Source organism: Haliaeetus leucocephalus, unplaced genomic scaffold (assembly GCF_000737465.1).
Source record: "Haliaeetus leucocephalus isolate CR32 unplaced genomic scaffold, Haliaeetus_leucocephalus-4.0 Scaffold450, whole genome shotgun sequence".
Lineage (NCBI taxonomy): Eukaryota > Metazoa > Chordata > Aves > Accipitriformes > Accipitridae > Haliaeetus > Haliaeetus leucocephalus.
Genome location: NW_010972886.1, coordinates 5889182 through 5909361, shown reverse-complemented (window position 1 = coordinate 5909361; position 20180 = coordinate 5889182). Strand labels below are relative to the sequence as shown.

Below are 20180 nucleotides of genomic sequence, written 5' to 3'. Positions count from 1 at the left end.
CGGGAGGAGCGCGGCGGCGGGGCGGGGGGGAGCACCTGGGGCGGCGGCGCGGCCGAGGCGGCGGTCTCTTCCCCCGCAGCGCCCTCTGCTGGCCCCACGCTGGCGGCGGCGAAGGGCCCTCCGGTGCCAGCGCGGAAGCCCTCCTTACTAAACAAAATGGACGTTATCTCCTCTTCTAGGCTCTAGACGAGTTAGAAAAGGGAAAGGACAGAATTAAACAGTGACGGAGGAGCGGCAGCCACCTACAAAGGAAAGGTCTGGCAAGAGAGAAACGCGACGAGGAACAGGACTCGGCTGGGAGGACGCTGTAGGAGCAGGGACGGGGGACGCACGGACGCCGAGAGGCGACACGCCGACAGACGGGACAGAACGCCGCTGTCCCCACGCCACGCACTCGTGCTCTAATACTGCATCTCTCCACCACGCATATCACGCTATAAAAGTTAAAAACATTAACGCTGCCGCGGATTTTCCAAAGAGAACCGTTTGCTTAGGCAGTAATTCTGTATTGATTCCCCCTGGGATCTTTCCCTTTTAAAAATCCAGTTTTAACACCTTCTGATGCCTAATTGGCTCAGAGCTTCAGGGCAGTCAGATACGTTTGCTTTGAACAATACACACCCACAACGCTGAAACGAGGTTTTCTTTATATGTTACATACATGTTTTGCAAATGCTTAAGTAAACTAAGCAAATTCGTTTCTGTTAAAGAATCTGTTTTCAAAAAGCCTTTCCCATCCTACCGGGAAAACTTGTTTTATTCAAACATATGTTAAAAGGGTGTGCTGCTTTAAAGCATAAATTACGTTCATAGTCTGGCTTATTTTCTGTAGTACGATAAATCTGTACGGTAAAGCAAACTTAAAGTTCATGTGGGTACAAGCCTCTGAAAAGGCTAAAAAGTCTTTATTCCAGTTTTCCTTCCATGAGCTCTTGTACTAAGGTAGAAGTAAAACCAGTTAAAATAAAAAGCCAATAATCTAACAAATGCCTAACATGGACATAACACACATTTTGACAACATTCAGTAAGATACACTTCTGTCTTAGAGAACAGCACTACAGACAATTGCAGCAGAAGCACACGCCAGAGGAAAGCCAAGGTGCCATGCAGACAACTGCAGTCCATGTGGACTCTGTGAGTAGCGGTGTAGAATCTGAACTGACGTAAGTTACACCATGCTACTGTACATATACTACAACACATATGGCATGCAGAAGAACAGAGAAGGAAAAGAAAAAGAACACCTATATTTTTTCCCTACAATGAATTTTTAAGTAGATTTCAAAGGTGGTTAAGAAAAGTTAATGTGAATGCAAATTATTAAACCTGCCCTCATGCAACATTCAATATCCATCCGGGCAAAGTGTTCCTAGCTCCCACTTTCTTTCCCTAGTTTACCATGCCCAATAAATGTTTATCTATTAATAGATTACATCAAAAGTAAAAAATGTTCATGATACTCCTACCGTACTCGGGTACCACATGTTTTCTAACGACTCAAAGCAGTAAAAAAAAAAGGGGGGGGGGGGAACGGGACATCTTTATGTGGCATGTGATCAGACTGTGTCTGTCTCTTTCCCTCTCTCCCCACATATGTATGTAATTAAAGACAGGCACACACAACCCATCTTTTTGCATTTTACCACCTTCAAATTTTTAGGTCTTCTAATCTTTTAGAAGTAAAACTCTAATTACACAATTTGTTTGATAACGTAACCCCTGTTCCCTCAGGAGGCATTTAGTAAAAATGATTAAATGTATAGAATTGGCACTTTTCATCAAAGTACTGTAGTTACAATAATGTATCAGCCTGTACAGATGTTTAAATTCCTGGCAAATTCCTTCTGGTACATAGTCATATACACTAACATGAAATACTGTTTACAAGTGGGAGGGATGGATTAAAAAAAAAAAATATTGTGGGTATCCATAACATAACAACATTTCACATATTTGTGACATACATATCAAAGTGTCACAATTTCTGTTATAATTAAGTCACAGATGCTGTGCATTTGTGGGAGTACAGTCATACAGAAGTATAGTGGCACAAACAAGATGTACCCAAAATAACATTTCTCATACACAGAAAATGACCAATTTGCAAGTATTTTCACTGGAGCAAAAGAAAGAAGAAAAGAAAGACTATTAGCAGTGGTATCCCTGCTTTATTCTCGTCTATTGTCCAACTATCTTAAAAGATAGGCAAGGAAACATACAGTCCAGGAATAGGACTGAGCAATGTATTAGTCTACTAATACCAGCAAGTTTATAAATTGGGGGTAGCAAAACATTTGAACACAAACTTCTATCCATCAACAAATAATTTAGGATGGAAATATACTGTTTCCCAATATTCATATTTATATATGTTACTGAACTAGGACTGACAGCTTTACATTAACCTACCTTTGTCCCAATTCCTAGGTGGTGGAAAATAGTCCAAAAGTGATGTAAAAAAGCAACATCATAATTGCTACCCATCATCACTATCACACTGCTAGTAGTCCCACTGGTTATATAGCATTTTTCACTGCATAGATGTTAAATCAGCTTATAGGGGAGAAAACTTCACTCTTTCTCTGGATGAAAGGAGAGGTATGGAAGTGTGGAGGTACTCAGAACCAGGTTGCCTTTGAAATGAAGCTGCTTCTACAGCGTTATTGATTTGAATAATGATTACATAGTGAACAGATAAAGCAAAAGTTCTTGTGTGAAGTGTCAAATAACTGCAGACAATTATTTCCATATAGAATGGAAATACATGTTTTGCTGTCATCCTAGTCACATAAAATACGGTAATTTTCTGGTGAAAAATTGGTTTTCTTTTCAAACAGTAGCCATTCAGAACTTCATAGCTAGTTTGGTGCTCTAAGCAGCATGTTGCTGGCATTCATGTGTGTATATATATATATATATAAAAAAAAATATATATACACATATACACACACACACATGGATCCTGGTTTACAGCTCAACCTTCTCCTTTCAGTACTGGCTTAAAAAAGTTATCTCCATTGGGGGGGGGGGCTGGGGAGAAAGAAGTGCCCAAGCTAGCCCACAGCAGATACAGCAAAAAGGCAGTAGGTTTCAGGGCAGCCACCTTATTGGTCTCCTCTGGTTTTGCTCCAGCAATCCATGGCATTGCAGTCCATTGCTTCTCCTTCCCAGGCAGTGTTTTCACTTGGAAAATGTGGTCTCCTTTCTTCTATTTGGTTTTCATTTTATAAAACCAGTTTAAATCAACAAGCAATAAGACAGACACACACTATACATAAACATAAAACCAAACCATCTTAAAGTGACAGAACATACTAGATGAGGAAAAAAAATTACAGAGATAAAAGAACTTGGCAGGGCCTCAACTTCAATACAAAGAAGTCAACACAGAAAATACACACAACCACATAACAAAAATTAAGTTACACTTTTATATAAATGTCTTATTTTAACCAAAAAGATATTTAGAGCTATTAAATGAACCAATGTGTCATGGACATTTGAAAATTTGACCAGCATTTGTACCTATGCATATACCACTAGGTGTAGAAATATTCAGGTACTACTCAGAAACTTGAGGAATCATTTCTTGGCAGTAACCATAAATTAACAAAATAGTCATTAAAGAAGTGATCCATACAGTCACTGACTGTATTATCTGTATGCACACACTCACAGTTCAGATTTCTTAAGTATCTTATTGAAATAATGTCTTATTAACAAAAATCATTTGGTAGCATCGAGCAAGCTTAATTTAAAGTTCACCTCTCTCGGGACTGAATACTTAAGAATTGAATGGGATAGGACAACAGTATACTTAGGAGGGAAGAGTAGGAACAATGGTGAAAGAAAAGGATAACAACAGAAGATAAACTGATTGCTTTCAAAGACTGATTTGCTCTTCTACTCTTATGAAAGAAGCAGCAAATAACACCCCATAAAACTAAAAGTTTCACAACAGCAAGATATATTTATCTGGGTAGTTTTCTTGCCACAAGCTTTCAGGATGATGTTGGTAGAGAATCGTTTTCCAAACTGCTGTTTTAAGGTTCAGTCAGGAAGGAGGTATAGAGAAAAAGTAGATAAATTCATTATACAGACTTTTGGAGATTAAGGTGAGCAAATTTTAATAACTACATTAAATACGTCCCAAAGAAGTCAACACTGTAAATTAACTGATCATGTAAGGTCCTTCTGCAACAATACACAGGCTGTGTGCGTGTTTATGCACAAGCTGTCTATGAAGAGTTATAGAGGGAAAAGGAGGGAAAAGTTCTATTGTCACTGAAAAGTTATCTCCATCAATCTGTGTAAATCAGAATGAAATTTAAGCTGTCCTTAACACACAGGAAAATACTGCCATCACTTCCATTTTTTTCTAGTGATTCTAATTCAGTTGTTCTTGTAGAAGAATAAAATTCTACACATTATTGAAAGTCAGGTCCAATGGTAAGTGGTAAAAAGTTAATGTACACTTAGTATAAACAAATATTACATTAGCCAAAGAAAGTGTTACTCTAAAGGACAAACTGCATTTACTGTATTACATACAGGGTTGTATGGAAACGCATATGGACAAGTGTCTGCAGTGACATACCCCTTGTGTCTGTAGGGACAGAGGTGTGATACGCCGCTTTTCCCACTCATTTGGGCGTGGTTCAGGTGTGGATTCCATGAAATTGCGCTTGAGCTCACTAATGCTAGCCTGGTGTTTCAGTAAGTCGTCCTGGGTCTTATCCAGGTCCTAGCAACCCGCAATGTAAAACAAAGTAGGACAAAACACGACAACAAAAGCAAACTTAACTGGAAAAAAAAAAAAAAAAGAAAAGAAAAAAAAAGAAACCAAACCAAGGAAAGTGCCTTGTGTCTGAAGAGCTATTCTTCTTTGGAGTACCTTAAAATAAAAAAGTTCAAGGCTAAAGGGAACCAAGATTTTTTGGTTCTGTTTTTGTAACAAAGGGCCACTCATACACTGTTTCTTCCATATTTTCAGGCAAAGGAAAAATAATGCTGTGCATGGTTATTTAACAGAGGGCTGTTTTCATCAAAACCATGATGAGTTGCTTGCTTTCATCTAAAATTGGTAAGCACAGAAGCAAACGTTTTGGGCTATTTATTGCACAACTAACATTACTGAAGGTAGCTGTAAGAAAGAATAGTCTAACCCAAGAAGCATTATAAAAATGTGTCTTTCTTGATATAAAAGCTCCATGAAAAATACTTCTGTGAAGACAATACTACAGGGCCAAATATGCAAGCAACTATCACCTGCTTAACTTCAGAGGGACTACTCATTGTGCCCGTCATGTAGGCTTAAACTTACTGGAAGAATCAGATTTAAAGCCTGATATCTGCCAATTCCACATTTAAGAACCTGACAGCAGACACAGCATTCCAGTAGGGATAGTTTTTGTGCACATCAGTACCAAAGAGATGTTCTCTCTAAATTGCACCTACATAGGCAAGTGCCAAAGGGGACACCACAGTGTGAATATTGAGTTAGATTTTGTGATGACCCATTGAGGCTAAGCTGTAGCACCTTGGATGAAATAACTACAAGATAGTCTTTCACTTTATACCAGATACAGTAGCAGACATAAGGATCAGGAGCTATGCAGAAACGTAACTGTTGTGGTTAAGTAGGCAAAAATCTATCTACTTAGCTACCTTGGAAATACATTATCCTTTAAATACAATGATTGGCTTTGGTGGGAAGAGCAGGTTTCTCTCTGCTGTCATAATTTGTCCTCCTTCCAACATGCCAGGTTTTGAGAGAAGCCTATGTTGGTTATGTACACTCTAACACAAGAATATTTTTTCAGTATTCTGTGGTGAAATTCAAGTTTAAGCCTCAGATCCATTTTTAGTACAGAATTAAAAGACTGAAGATTAAAATGGAATAATATCAATGTAGACATAATTATTAATGAAGTTTTATCAAAAGAATGTAATCAGATACAATAATTTAGGCAAAGCATCTGGGTTTTTGTAAAGAGATTTTATATACCTTGTAACAGAACATTCTGAAATTTTACTTAACGTTTTGGTTAGGGTTTTTATAGTCAGTGCTCACACTGCAAAGACACCTTGTCTTAAGTCATGAAAAATCCAAATCCAGTACAAACTCATTAGTTTCTAATTCCTTTTCACTTGCATGTTCAGACCCGATAACAGTTCAGTCCTGCACTTCTATTTCCTAATTCTGCAAATATTCACACATGCGCTTTGAACACTAAGACCTCTCCCCTTCTGGCAACTCAGTAGGTTCATATTGTCACAGGACCAATGCTTCACCTTTAATCTAGGAGTAACAAACAAGACATCAAATATGTCCCCCTAAAGTATGTATTTTCTGAGTGAAGTAAAACCTTATGTCAAAGGCATTCTATTACACAAATAAGGTCATAACAATCATGTCATCATTTTAAAACCTGTCTTGGTTTGACACAAGGCACGTTTCTTGGACTTGATGAAAGCACAATTATGCAAGGCACTTCCAGTGCTTTAGTAAGTTATACACAAGCAAAGTTTCAATAGTGAGCAAAAGCTGCAAAAAGCCAAAAACCATATTAGTTGGGTTACTGCGATTCATATATCTCCTTATTACTGAACAAACCCAATGATTTTTTAAAAGACAGTTTTTGTGACAAAGGGAATTATTTATAGCCCCATCTGGATGAATAATAAGGAAAAAAAAATTAGACAGCAGTAGGATTTTCTAAAATTTCTTCAGTTACTAGCTTATGTTATTAACCACAAGTTAAAGGATACTGATTATAACTACAGATAGTCTTTGATAAAATAATCCAGATTAACAGACTATATGGAAATTCTTATGATAAAAATCTCTACTTCAGTGACAAAACACTACACATTAACATACTGTTCAAAGCTCTTTGCTGTTGCTCATCTTCAATGAAAACCAACCTTTAGGAAGCAAGAATTACTTCCACTTGAAAAGTGAAAAAATAAAGCAAAGATTCAGAAGCATATCTAAACATGCCCTTTAAAAATCTGATCCTCACATACATTTCTCAAAGCTCCCCATATCAATGAGCATCAGAACCAGAATTAGTTTTTCCACACTTGTACCACTGCTTGTGCCTTACTAACTCCATTTATTCAGACAATGTATTTGATAAAGGTTGATTAAACTGGTGAAAACTAGCAACCATGCTCAACAGAAGATGCACACATTGAGGAGCAATGTATAAAAATCCCATTTAGGATTATGAATTGGACCCATGTGTTTGCTTTATCTAAATAGGGCTATTATTCCCAGCTGCCACCTTGAAAACATCTAGCAAAAATACATAAAATGTACATTCAACATTCAAGCTGAGGGGGTTTTTTGTTTGTTTGGATTTGTTAGGGTTTTGTTGTTGTTGTTTTTTGTTGTTTTTCCTTTTAAATTTAAACTCAGAAACTAGAATGATAACATGCAACATTTCCAAGCTGTTTTTACCCCATGCACTTCATGCACTGTGTCTGTAACAGCCTGCAAGTGACCTCCCATCCCATGCAGCTTGGCAGCCCGTGAGAAGGGAAAGTGTTTCTTATATTATATACAAACCTCCAACATTAAATTGCTATGTCTGACATAAATATTTTCCCCGTCTACTCTCAAGGAATTGCTCTGTGAAGTTAAGCCACACACACACACAAAAAAAAAAAAAACAAACAAACAAAAAAAAAAAACATAAAATGTACCAGCAAGTAAATAAAAAAGGCCCTTAGAATCAGACAGTTAAATAAAGGAAATAAAATGGTAAGGTGAAAAGGCACAATTCAGACTAAATTCACATTAAGTTTAGGGTGCTAATAAGGCAGGCAGATACAGCCAGATTTAATTGTAAAAAAAACCAACCATGCACCTTCTGCTGTGCTTCCTCCTCTTCAGATTCCACCTATGTAAGCACGTGGCAAATTATCAAGAAAAGGAACTGTTAACATACGCTTATAGACTAACACAGAGGCTTCATCTCTTTGTAAATGCTGCAAAGCGTGCTATATTTACAGACCTTTACTGTTTCGGCCCCAGATGTTGAAATTATTAAGCGACTTTGGTCTTCCTTCACCTACATTGTCGTAGAATGGCTGAAGTAGTTATTTGGCATAAGTGACATGAAAAATGGAAGTTTCACACTGTGTCCCTCTCTTGCTCTACTTGTCAGTGTTTTCCCAGATGGAAATTTAAGAATGAGTAAAGAAAAAAACATGATGTGCGTAATATCTATGGTAAGCACCTTAAACTTTGCAACAAGTTGATGGGAAAATGGAATCTAATGCATGAGTTCTTTTGCTAAGAGAAACTATGATTCAAGTCAAACATCTAAATACTGTATTTACAAACTGTCTTAATTATTTTAAGAATGTTGCTGTCTTGGGATGAGTTACTTGCACACCTCCCTCCTTTTTAGGTGAATATATTCTTCTTCAAACTGCAATGCACTCTGTTGGAAATGATACCTAATCTTATCTTACCTACGAGTATTCTGAATGCGTTAAGGAACAGTGTTTTTTACAAAGCAAACGACTTTCCAGTCTTTCCACAGGTACAAATATCACCTGCTAATCTTAGGAAAAGATGCATTTAGAAGTCAACACTGTGCAAGTACATAAATTTGAAGAGGGGTTTACTTACTGTACAGCGTTGCATTTTGGATTCTGTGTGAATGCACACATGATGTGGTACATACCACATTTTTATTCATTTCTTATTTATCTGTGGTTCTATTTTCTGCAACTTTATGTTACAAATGATGGATTGAATCCAGTTACAGAAAAATTGAGAAAGTCTTTAAAGACATGTTTTTCATTATTTTATACTTAAATTAGTGTTTTTAATGACATCATGTTGTATTTAGCATGTTTTTAGTATGTACCTTGTATTGATTTAATTGGTTTAACAAACTTTTTTAAATATAACATTGAACAGGCCCTCCCCCTTTTTGATTCTACAATATTTAGTTTCATATTTCCTGTGAAGGTCAAAATAAATACCTTTTTCTAGTCGTATTGCTGTAACATGCACAGCAGATAGAAGGAAAGGAGGCATTTTGTCAACCACTCCAGATGATCAGAGCAACATTATTAGTGTGACTGAGGCTCCTGTATGGCAATTTTAACAGTGTATTTCAAAGAATGTTCAGACTCCAGTGATTCAAGTCTGACACAACCTGCAATCCCAGCTAATGAATGAAATCAGTCTCCACCTTAACTGCTGCTAAAGATTAATCAAAGGACTTACAAAAAAAAAAAAGTGCCTTGGACAGACTCAACTTTGCACACACCACTGTAGAGCAGAAACATCTGAAATCTGGAGTAACAAAAAAGCTGATTTTAAAGCATTCACAGTTTTCTGAATTCAGTTTTTAGGAATTTCACTTTTCAGATCTAAACAGAACTTTGGAGATGTGCATTCCAGTCAATGCACACAGGAGATAAGCATTTTAACATAAACTGATAGTGCAAGTAACACAACTTGCAAATAGTATCAAGTAATAATATATTTATTATTACACAGCACTTTCAGTATTCAGACTTATGTGCTCATAAACATTTTGAACTACAAAGCAACTCTATCTGCAGCTCAGTGTCTGTGGAATCTAATGAAATTATGCATGCTGTAGAAATTTAGGCAGAAAAAACAACAGCTATCTATTGACTAAAAAATCCCACAGTGGCAATTTTTCACAAATGAGTAAAGTTAGAAAGATGCAGATACACACCCACACACCTGTGTGCGTGTGTATTTATACATATACAGGCATGGACATAGACATATGCCTATACCAGGAAGTGTGCAAAACTGAGCAAGCCTCTGGGAGAACAAGCATAAAAGCTATATGCAAGTGTCAACATTTAAGCAACAAGATTACACACCTCCTCTTCCTCTGCTTTGTCATTCAGGTCATTGTCATTAGAGGCACTAAAGGAAGTCACCTTAGGCTCCAGGTAGCAGAGGGACAGAGCGAGAGGAAGGGAAAGTGTGAGTGAAAAGGGAATAGACTGGAAAGCAGACAGCAGCAGCACAAAGATAAGGAGAAAAGAGGGAATGAAGGAAGGAGAGGTAATAGGAATATAGTGCTGAAGGCCAGGTGGGAGGAAAGAGATGCAAATATCAGGAAGGCTAGGAAAAGTAATATAACCATCCTCATCAAGCAGTGAATGGAAACTAAAAGAAAAGCATCTGATAAAGCTGAACGAGACACACAACTCAGTGCTTTTGTAGTCATTTGTATGGATTTTTCCCTCCACAGCAAGGGAGCCTCGACTAGCTAGGGGTCTCATAGATTCAAAGGTATTATTTGGTAAAGCTATTTCATTTTTTCTGTGATCTGGTGTTTCTTTCATGGAATTGGACTCTGAGATGTCTGGGATGGTAAGGAGGGGCTCTCCAAAGGGATCTTCCTCTGAAATATCTGAAAGCATGTCCATCTCAGGGACAGGTGACAGGTTTGTGAGATGGGATGACACAGAATGGACGGGTAGTGATGATGGGTGTACGTGAGTGAGCTGAAGAAAAAAATTCTGTGCACAGTGGAAAATGAAAGCACAAAAAAATGCAAGTTTGAAGGCACAAGAAGAGAGAAAAAAAAGAAATTATTAGTCAGTGAAAAATTTTACTTAGAAGCAGGGATAGCTCTACTAACGCAATAGAAATGCCAAATAAAAATAGAAATCCCCTTGTGTTTTACAAGCAGCCAACTTGTTTACTTCTCTGGATTATGAAAGGAACCGATTACGAATGTTTTGTTCTCAGGCTGTAAAAAGCTGTGCACTTTTGAACTGTAATAGTCGCTTACAACAGATGGAAGAGGACAGACATTCAAAGCTTTGGCAGAAAGGTCGGGGGACAGTGCAGTACAGGAAAGACAAGTTGGCACTTTGATTCTTGGGTTTGTAACGATTTCCTCTAAGAATTAAAGAGAGTCAGAAAGGAAAAGAAGTGTCTGGGCTAGGGGGGAAAGAAAGCTGTTCACAGAATTGGCATGTGTAACAAAACCTTACTGAACAGCTTCCTGGAACAACATTCCAAAATACTACCTTTTTTTTTTTTTATTCTCTTGGTTAAAATATTGAAAGATACTGCCACTTTGAAAACAAGGGAATATGACCATTTTACCAAGCCCAAAGTCAAAACATAGTAATTTACCATTCTTCTCTCATAAAGAAAATCTGTGGGTGCCTTTTTCCTAGGCTAATTCAAAATTATTTTAACTTACCAGCAAAGAAAAAAAATGCAACTGTTCGTATTTGTTCCCTTCCTATACTTGAATGCAGCGGGAACATGTGAACCACACAGAGAAACTCAGCAGTCCCCCTAGGAATCAAATGGGTAGCTAACTTGCAAAAATGTTTGAAGACAAAATTACTCTTTAAATATGAAAGAAAGTTCTGGAGAACTGCCCAAAAAAGAAACGATCTTCAAGAGAGAAGAGCAGATTTTAGCTGACACTTTGGAAGGAAATTTTTACATCAATCATACAAGATCTAAATCTAATTTTTTGACCTATTCCCCCAGTAGCTCAAACAAACAAGACAAGTAAATAGTTGTTTGCAACAGGAACAGATGAAAGTACTCAACTTTTCACAGAAATCTACACCTCAGTCAACATAAAAGTTTTTAAAGTGTGAAATAATTCTGCAATGGCTACTAAAACAATACTGTTACCTATGGTAATTAAACACAGTCATAATACACCCAGCTCTGTAGAATGTACAGAACTGTGGATATACTAACAATTTTTTTTTTGAAGTCTAAAACTAAGGAAATGAATAAAACATTATACTTTGAAACATTTTTTTCAAGAACTCATGCAAACTTACTGAGAATTCACATTAAATTTATAGCAATAAAAGAAACCCTAGGTCAATGCCATTCAGAAGTTTGTATTTTCTTTTGCTTACGTATGTTTACATTAAGTTAAACCTACAGAAAGCACTTGACAGCTTTTCTTTAGTATTTTAATATGGTGTTCTCTATGACGCTCAGAAGTGACAGGCACTAGATAACGACATATGAACACACACCACATGAACAAATAATTTTGGTGTGAAAGTCAGCCATACCTTTCCATCCTGAGTCAATTCTAATTGTGGAGTTTTGACTGGGCTTCCATCTTCTTCTCTGCCACCTTCTTTCAACTTGGCCTGACCAGCAGCTTCAATGTCAATGATTTTATCTCCAGCAGCCTGCCCTCCAGTAGCAGGGAAGTCTCTTAGCAGACCTTGGTCTGAGATACCCATGGGAGCTATTAGAGAACAAAATTTTGGTTAAGTGGGGTAAGTTGGAACATTTTGTTTTTAAGACTTCTTAACAAAATGATTTTATGGTGATGTCAGCAATGAGCAATACAGGCTAGTTACTGCATGATACAATATTTTTCAGCTTCTTGGCTTTGCAAAAAGTCTATGGTTCTCATTGCACTGATATGAACAGCAACGTACCCTTGTTACATAATGTGCACTTACTATGCAAGGTAAAAAAACCTCACAGTATCAGGTAGGTATTTATCAATTTTTTGATTAGTCTTGGAAGACAAATTCAAGGTACTGTTCTTGTGACTGTGTAAATCACCATAACAGAAGAGAGAAATAAGCAACAGTGTCTTGTGAAAATTCACTATTTTGAGAGGACTGTTTTAATGCAATAAAGAAATAGCTATGCATATAACTGTCACAGTATTTTTATCCTGGAAACTTAGCAAAACTGCAGAAACAACAGCTCAGTGAAAGTAAGACTTTTCCTCCCTTATGCTTGCAAAAAATGGAAGGGGGAAATACTGAATATGTATGCTTGAATATAGTTAAAGCACAAGAGAGTGAAAGGCCTTAAATTAGTTTTTTTCTCTTATTTGATTAAGCATAATAGGATTTATGAGCAGGATGGATTTTTTTTTTCTTTTTTTAAAAGGAAAACCCAAGAGCAATGTTTAATCATGCTCAAAATTTTGACTGTGATGGTTCTGTAAGACTGAAAGTTTGGGCCTGAACACACATACATACACATCTGTGTTCTGCAGATGATGCGCAAGGGATCCCAGAAAGGCTTGATGATACAATCTCGGAGAGTTGGGAAGAATTCAAATTGTTTCTAACCAAAAGTAGTACAGGAACTAAACCAGACTCAGACAGTAACACTAATGTGGCAATGAGTCTTTTGGTTGCCACAAAGACTCATAGCAGTGAAAGCACTTTTGCCTCTTATTTTTGCTTTGGTTCTCAGAAGGTAAGGTTTCCCAATCAAGTGTCACAGTTTGCTTATTTGTCCCAGTATAGAAGAATGACTATTTGCAGAAGTAAGTCTTCTAAGTAAAAGATTTTTGGAGAAAATAAGGTAAAGTTAACAGCTGAATTGTGGCTAAACTCACATCATTGTCACAGTTCATTTTTATTCCAGTGAAGTTGTGTATGCCTGAATCTAAGTCAAGCTTCATGTCATTTTTTCTGAAGAATTTTTCTACTCTGTATTATTTCAGAAGTGATTTAGAGTAAAACATATACTTCTGCATCTCTCACACATACTGCTGCTATACCTGCCTTTGGAAAGCATACCTGTTTTCAATAAAGGAAACCAGAAGATATTTCTGCTCAGATACTAAACACCAGTAAATGACAAAAAAAATTTTTAGCTATTCAAACAACCTCAACATAAAAATTGTTAACTAAACGCAGAAGTACCTAATAAATATAATAGGATAGCAGTATACTGAACAAAATGATACAAAACTAGAAGAAACAACTTGTTCTGCCTTTTCTCTTTGGTGTAGAGAGAAACACTCAGGCCAACCCACAGCCCAAAAGATGCTGCTGACCAAACAATTCTAATCAACAGCATATATTCACAGCAGTGCCATACGATGTAGGCAGTGACTTAACTTACTGTTTAGGTCACCTAAAATCGACAAGTAACCGAAGTGGCTATTCCTCACATCACCCATCAGAAACTGAAATCCATAAATTTGTCAGTTGACATTCTGGCCATCCACAATGTCAACATTTTTGAATGTTGGTCAGATCGGCGTGACAACACATAATGTAATCATTACACTGAAGAAATAAGTCAAATTTCGTACCTCCATCAAGGCTTCTGGAAACACGTTTGCTTGAAGTGCGTTCAAAGTATGGAGCTGGTCTGTCTATGAGGTTGCTAGCCTGTCGTGTCTGTGCTTGCGTACGTCCACTGTAGCGGAACTTGGAACCCAAGGTTAGAAACTTTGCTTTTGGAGGCTGTTCTGGTGATACAAGTCTAAAAAGTAAATACGAAGAAAGTCAGTTAAAAAGGCTTTATTTTATGTATTTAATGAGGTACTATAAAGCTACTTATTATATTTCAACTTCAGTTCACCATGCATGATTTGTGCACTCCAAGAAAGGATTCTATCATAAGCTCTGAGAAAAACTTCTAAAACAATGCATATTACTTATTATTTAGAGTTGGAGTTGAAGTGATGCTGATAACCATCACTTTTTCCACAGTATGACTAAGCATCTGGGATCCTTATCTTTTGGTGCTATCTTGGTTAAATTGCATTTTTTGTAGAAAGCCAAGGCCATTATAGGTTCATGTAGAATACCTATCAGATCTCTTTCCTTAGAATGTTACTGATAGTGGAAACTATACATCCCACTTCCACTGTCCTTCCTATGTTCCAAGATACCAATACAGCAGCTACTATTCTTAAAAGTTAGGGAATGGCATCACTGCCTTCTACGCAGAAAGCTGTATCAAGTGAAAAAAAGATTGATTGGGCTGGAGAGTTGTGACCTAACAGTAAGAAGTTTAACAAGCTATATTCAGACTCCAGTTTCTTTACAATGTCATATATAGATTTTTATAAGTTGATGTTTGCTGGATATAAGGAGGGGAAAAAAAGAATATAATGAAAAGGGTGAAAAAGATATTCAGTTACGAGTGCTATTAATACTGGGTTCTGTGCTGGGTATGTATGTTTGTACCTAAGTGTTAGAGTCAATGTCAGAAAGTCCAGGTAACAACGTGGCAGAATTTGCTGTGAGGGATTCTACTTTGTTCCACCAGTTTTTGACATCACATGGGTTTGAAGAGACAGGTCCTCTATACCTCCCTAAATTTCCTTCAGTATGAGGACTTCAAGCTCTTATTCATCTGACCGTCATTGCTTGTACTTTGTTTTTGAAATCTGAGCCATCGGCTTCAACACTGAGGGTATTGTTTGTTCCAGTGTCATCTTTGCCGATAGGATAAACAGTCATCACTGCAGGAACTCTTCTCAGACTCCACTTCCCTAGAAAGATCTTTGATGTTGCTTCCTGGATCAACATAGTGCTGCAAATACATGCTTACCCAGCATGGCAGTCTCCATGGCCTATTCTCCCTCTGTATAAAACCAACAGACTATTCCAGATGGAGCTTTTTGATTTGAGGATCTGCAAAGAATGAGAAGCTCACTGCACATCAGCTTCTTTCAAGCAGAATCAGCAACTACTGTGCCCTTTGTACTTAGGATGGCACAGATGGGCGAGCGAGACTTAAAAGTATGCTGACTTTTTTCTCCTTGTTTGAAGCATTTGCACAGGGAATAGCTGTGTCCGTGGAATCCGATCCAGCATATGTTAAGACAGTATCCAGTGGTGGGTTCTGAAAACTGACAGTCATTCTAAATATATTTCAGCAGAACTGAAGAATTTTCAGATCCTTAGCAAAACCAATGGTGAGCTAGTGTGGCGGGCTGACCCTGGCTGGATGCCAGGTGCCCACCGAAGCCACTCTATAACTCCCCTTCCTCACCTGGACAGAGGAGAGAAAAAAATAAAACAAAAAGCTCATGGGTCAAGACAAGGATAGGTAGGGATCACTCACCAATTACCGTCATGGGCAAAACAGACTTGACTTGGGGAAAAAATTAATTTAATTAATTACCAATCAAATCAGAGTAGGGTAATGAGAAATAAAACCAAATCTTAAAAAAACACCTTCTCCCCACCCCACCCTTCGTCCTGGGCTTAACCTCACTCCTGATTTTCTCTACCTCCTCCTCACCCCCAGCAGTGCAGGGGGACGGGGAACGGGGGTTGGGGTCAGTCCATCACACATTGTCTCTGCTGCTTCATCCTCCTCGAGGGAAGGACTTCTCACTCTTGCCCTGCTCCAGCGTGGGGTCCCTCCCACAGGAGACAGTCCTCCACAAACTTCTCCAACATGGGTTCTTCCTATGGGCTGCAGTTCTTCACGAACTGCTCCAGCATGGGTCCCTTCCACAGGCTGCAGTCCTTCAAGCACAGCCTGCTCCAGCGTGGGTCCCTCATGGGTCCACAGGTCCTGCCAGGAGCCTGCTCCAGCGTGGGCTTCCCACATGGTCACAGCCTCCTTCAGGTATTCCCCTGCTCCACCGTGGACCTCCATGGACTGCAGGGGGACAGCCTGCCTCACACCATGGTCTTCACCACGGGCCACAGGGGAATCTCTCCTCCAGCGCCTGGAGCATCTCCTCCCCCTCCTTCTGCACCGACCTTGGTGTCTGCAGGCTTGTTTCTCTCACACATTCTCACTCTTCTCTCCACTTGCTGTTGCAACTCAGAGGCGCTACTACCATCACTGGTGGGCCGGCCTTGGCCAGCAGCGGGTCTATCTTGGAGCCGGCTGGCACTGGCTCTATTGGACTTAGGGGAAGCTTCTAGCAGCTTCTCACAGAAGCCACTCATGTAGCCCCCCCACTACCAAAATCTTGCCACACAACCCCAATACAGCTAGGTAGAAGGTTACCACTTTCTCTAAGAGGATCTTTATGGCTTTGTCAGAGTGCTAGCCAGAAGGATCCAGTCCTCCATGCCTAAAATGCATATGCATGCACCTGAATCCTAATCTGTTCCAACACATTTTTAAAGAAAACAGAATTCAAGACAGACTAAACCACACTTCTGCACTAAGGCCACTTATGTGATAAAATCACAAGTATCTGGAGCTCCACTTTCATTGCTTCTATAAAACAGCCCATCGTGGTTTAACCCCAGCCAGCAACTAAGCACCACACAGCTGCTCACTTACTCCCCCCCCAGTGGGACGGGGGAGAAAATCGGGAAAAGAAGTAAAACTCCTGGGCTGAGATAAGAACGGTTTAATACAACAGAAAGGAAGAAACTAATAATGATAATGATAACGCTAATAAAATGACAACAGTAGTAATAAAAGGATTGAAATGTGCAAATGATGCGCAGGGCAATTGCTCACCACCCGCCGACCGACACCCAATCAGTCCCCCAGCGGCAATTCCCCGCCCCCACTTCCCAGTTCCTAAACTAGATGGGATGTCACATGCAATCTTTGTGACAATTTATTTCTCCACCTTATTTCCAAGAGAGAGTGCATTATGCGTTAAGAAAACGAAGGCTAAGAGGGTTTTTCCAAGGTTCTTTCTGTTCTTTATTTTTCCTGTCTTGGCAAGGCTACAGCATTAACTGCCATTTTTATCTTCCACCCTGCTGAGATAAACTTTTAATCTTTTAATGTGGAAAAAACAAGGGAACTAATTACTTCCTGATTAAGGGCATTTGAATGGATTTTTTTGTATTACAAGCTTAATTACATAAAATAACTGAAGACTATGCTTCTACCATTTTAGGACATTCTGGGGAGGCACTGAAACAATCATGAAAATTTCAACTGAAACATCATAAAGCAGAATTATAAGCAGGTTTCTGCAGCCATTGCATAAGATCCAGAGTTGCAGACTAAGTTACCTCAAAAGATTAACGTAGATACATAGTCTGACTGTATTTCTTAAAGTAGATTGTTGCACTTTGAAAACGGTACTGGAATCCTATAAAGTTGAGCTGATACAAGTGAATCCAATGCCTTTTGGTTGTCATTTTCAATATAGTTCATTACAAATTTTTATAAATAACTTCATATGCTGGCTGAATTTCCCATACATTATAAGAAGATGGACCTTATTGTAATTATTTGAGAAAAACTGAAACATTGCAAAAGACAACACAAGGAATCTTACAATGTTATATAGGGCATGCTAAGAGATCTGGAAGCTAAAAATGTATGTCTAGATTGAATACAATTTACTGTGGTATCATACACAAATTTTACACATGCTCTGAAGGAGCTACATACAGTCTCTTGGACTGTAGCAATTGCTTTCTGCTTTTTATCATTGGAGAAAAACAGAGCTGGATTTATTTTACTATTTTTAAATCAGGATGAGAGGTTCTGAGGATTTTCTCTGTGATGACATCAGTGGAGTATATGGATTTTACAGAATGGTTCAAGTATTTGTTACATAATTCTCATTATAATGTCATTCCTGGTTAGGAAAAGCCACTTCTGATTGGAATAAAATCCAATTATTTTTATTATGTCAGAATTTCTGTAGTAAGATTATCTAATGCATATTAACACTCCTGAAAACTTTTCTATTTGCAAATGGTAGTTCTCAGTTTAGGATTTTTCACTTCCCTAAGGTTTGTTTTTTTCCCTATTCAGGTTCATTTTATTATGTTTCTTTTTTATTAACTTTTCATTGCAGACAGAACTGCATGATATTGTGGTAACAGATATCACCAGCCAAAGCAGACTTCAAATTTTAAAGAAGGATAGAATGGTGGACTACGTATCTTAATAAACTTAACTAATGAATTCTATCAAACATGAAAAAAATTTAGGATTTAAAAAAGAAGTGCTTCTACATTAAGCATTTGGAGACTGATTGCCAATCTTAGCACAAATTCTAACATTGCATTCAAGAACATTCTATATTCATTGAAAATCTGAATACTGAAAACCATCCAATGAGACAGTTCCAGTAATGAACTGATTAGGTCTCGTGGTCCCCAAGTTCTCTGAAGGTCTCAGTCTAGCAAGTATATTCAGCTTAGACTAGTATTCAGCAAAAGGATTGCACCTACCTTAAACACAATTGCTTTTTTAAAATAAAAAACAGACTACTGAAGGAGAAAACTTACCTTTTACATACCCTAGTTACTGTGCTCATTTGAAACAAGAAACTCAGATTCAATGCCTATTCAATGCATAAGAGATTCAACCTAAATCTGTGACTCCTAAGCTGCATGGGGCACATGCACTCCATCATGGAGTTTTTGCTATTATAAAAATCAAATGAAGATTTTTCAAATTCCTTTTCAATGGAGGAAGTAGAAAGAGAAACAACCCTGTGGCCTATTGCTGAAGTGCTCATTTACAAATAGACTATAGTTTCAATGACCGATTCAGAATTTTACGTTTATCAGTTGCTGGGGAAAAAAAATGCAGAGAAAGTTATGGATTATTACATAAATAAATAGTAGTCTGTTTTTAAAGTGATTCTCTGTTCTTTAAAGAATGACGGTGAACTCAGGCCAGTTTATAAATAAGGAAGAATTCAGCTGTAAGCATTACACTCAGCAGAATGTTCTGAAAAGTGAAGTGAATGAATACTACTGTCAAGCCCCAAGAGCTTCTTGTGAAGGTGTACAATGGCTTTCTAGATGGCCACTCTGAAGAGTCAATCTCTCAGGAAGTCTTACATATGATCACTAGTTTAGTTCCATCCTGTTAGCACTCCGAAAGTTTAAATAAAGCAGCTAATTGTACTTGAGACTTTCAGAATTAGTAATTTGGGGTAGTGATTGTTAGGGTGTCTTCTGTCTAAGAGGTGTTACTGGACTGAGAAATTGGGGACAAAGAGGAGGGAAATCTTCTCTATTTTCCTCATATCCTTTAAAAGAAGGATATGAGCACGCCTAGCAAAGTGGGGGAAGCAGAGAATTATCATTTACCTGAAGAAAGTATGATGCTCCACACAAACCTTCCATAACCTTTTAGCAGCCCGATGGTTTGGCAGTTTGAACCCAATAGTACTCTCAAACTGTTCCAGCTGGAAAGAATCCATAAATAAATTAATGCATTTCACTAAGCTGGCTATTAACTAACAGGCAGAGCTCAGATAGTTCCATTACTGTAACAAGCTGTAATTCTCCTGTCATAAGACTTCATAAGATTTTAAAAAAAAAAAAAAAAATTAAAAAAATCAGAATTTCTAGCCTTTTAATAAAATTATACTTGGTGGGCTAGTCATGATGGGTAATAATCACATTATCACTTCCTATTTGTACTAATGACTCTATTGAGAAATCCAATAGTACTTCAGTGTTCCTTGCTGATTTTCTGACTAGCTGCCCAATGTA

At 38.0% G+C, this 20180-nt stretch overlaps 1 protein-coding gene across 1 annotated transcript in view; it reads right to left on the bottom strand.

Moving 5' to 3' along the window:
- EPB41L2 (erythrocyte membrane protein band 4.1-like 2) overlaps positions 1-20180 on the bottom strand; it is a 71951-nt gene that overhangs the window by 15215 nt on the left and 36556 nt on the right. The window contains exons 9-13 of the mRNA XM_010574703.1: positions 19773-19870; positions 14084-14256; positions 12078-12259; positions 7576-7638; positions 4600-4746 (exon numbers count right to left, since the gene is read on the bottom strand). Coding sequence (XP_010573005.1) covers positions 4600-4746; positions 7576-7638; positions 12078-12259; positions 14084-14256; positions 19773-19870 — 663 coding nt within the window. The remainder of the gene's footprint in view (positions 1-4599; positions 4747-7575; positions 7639-12077; positions 12260-14083; positions 14257-19772; positions 19871-20180) is intronic.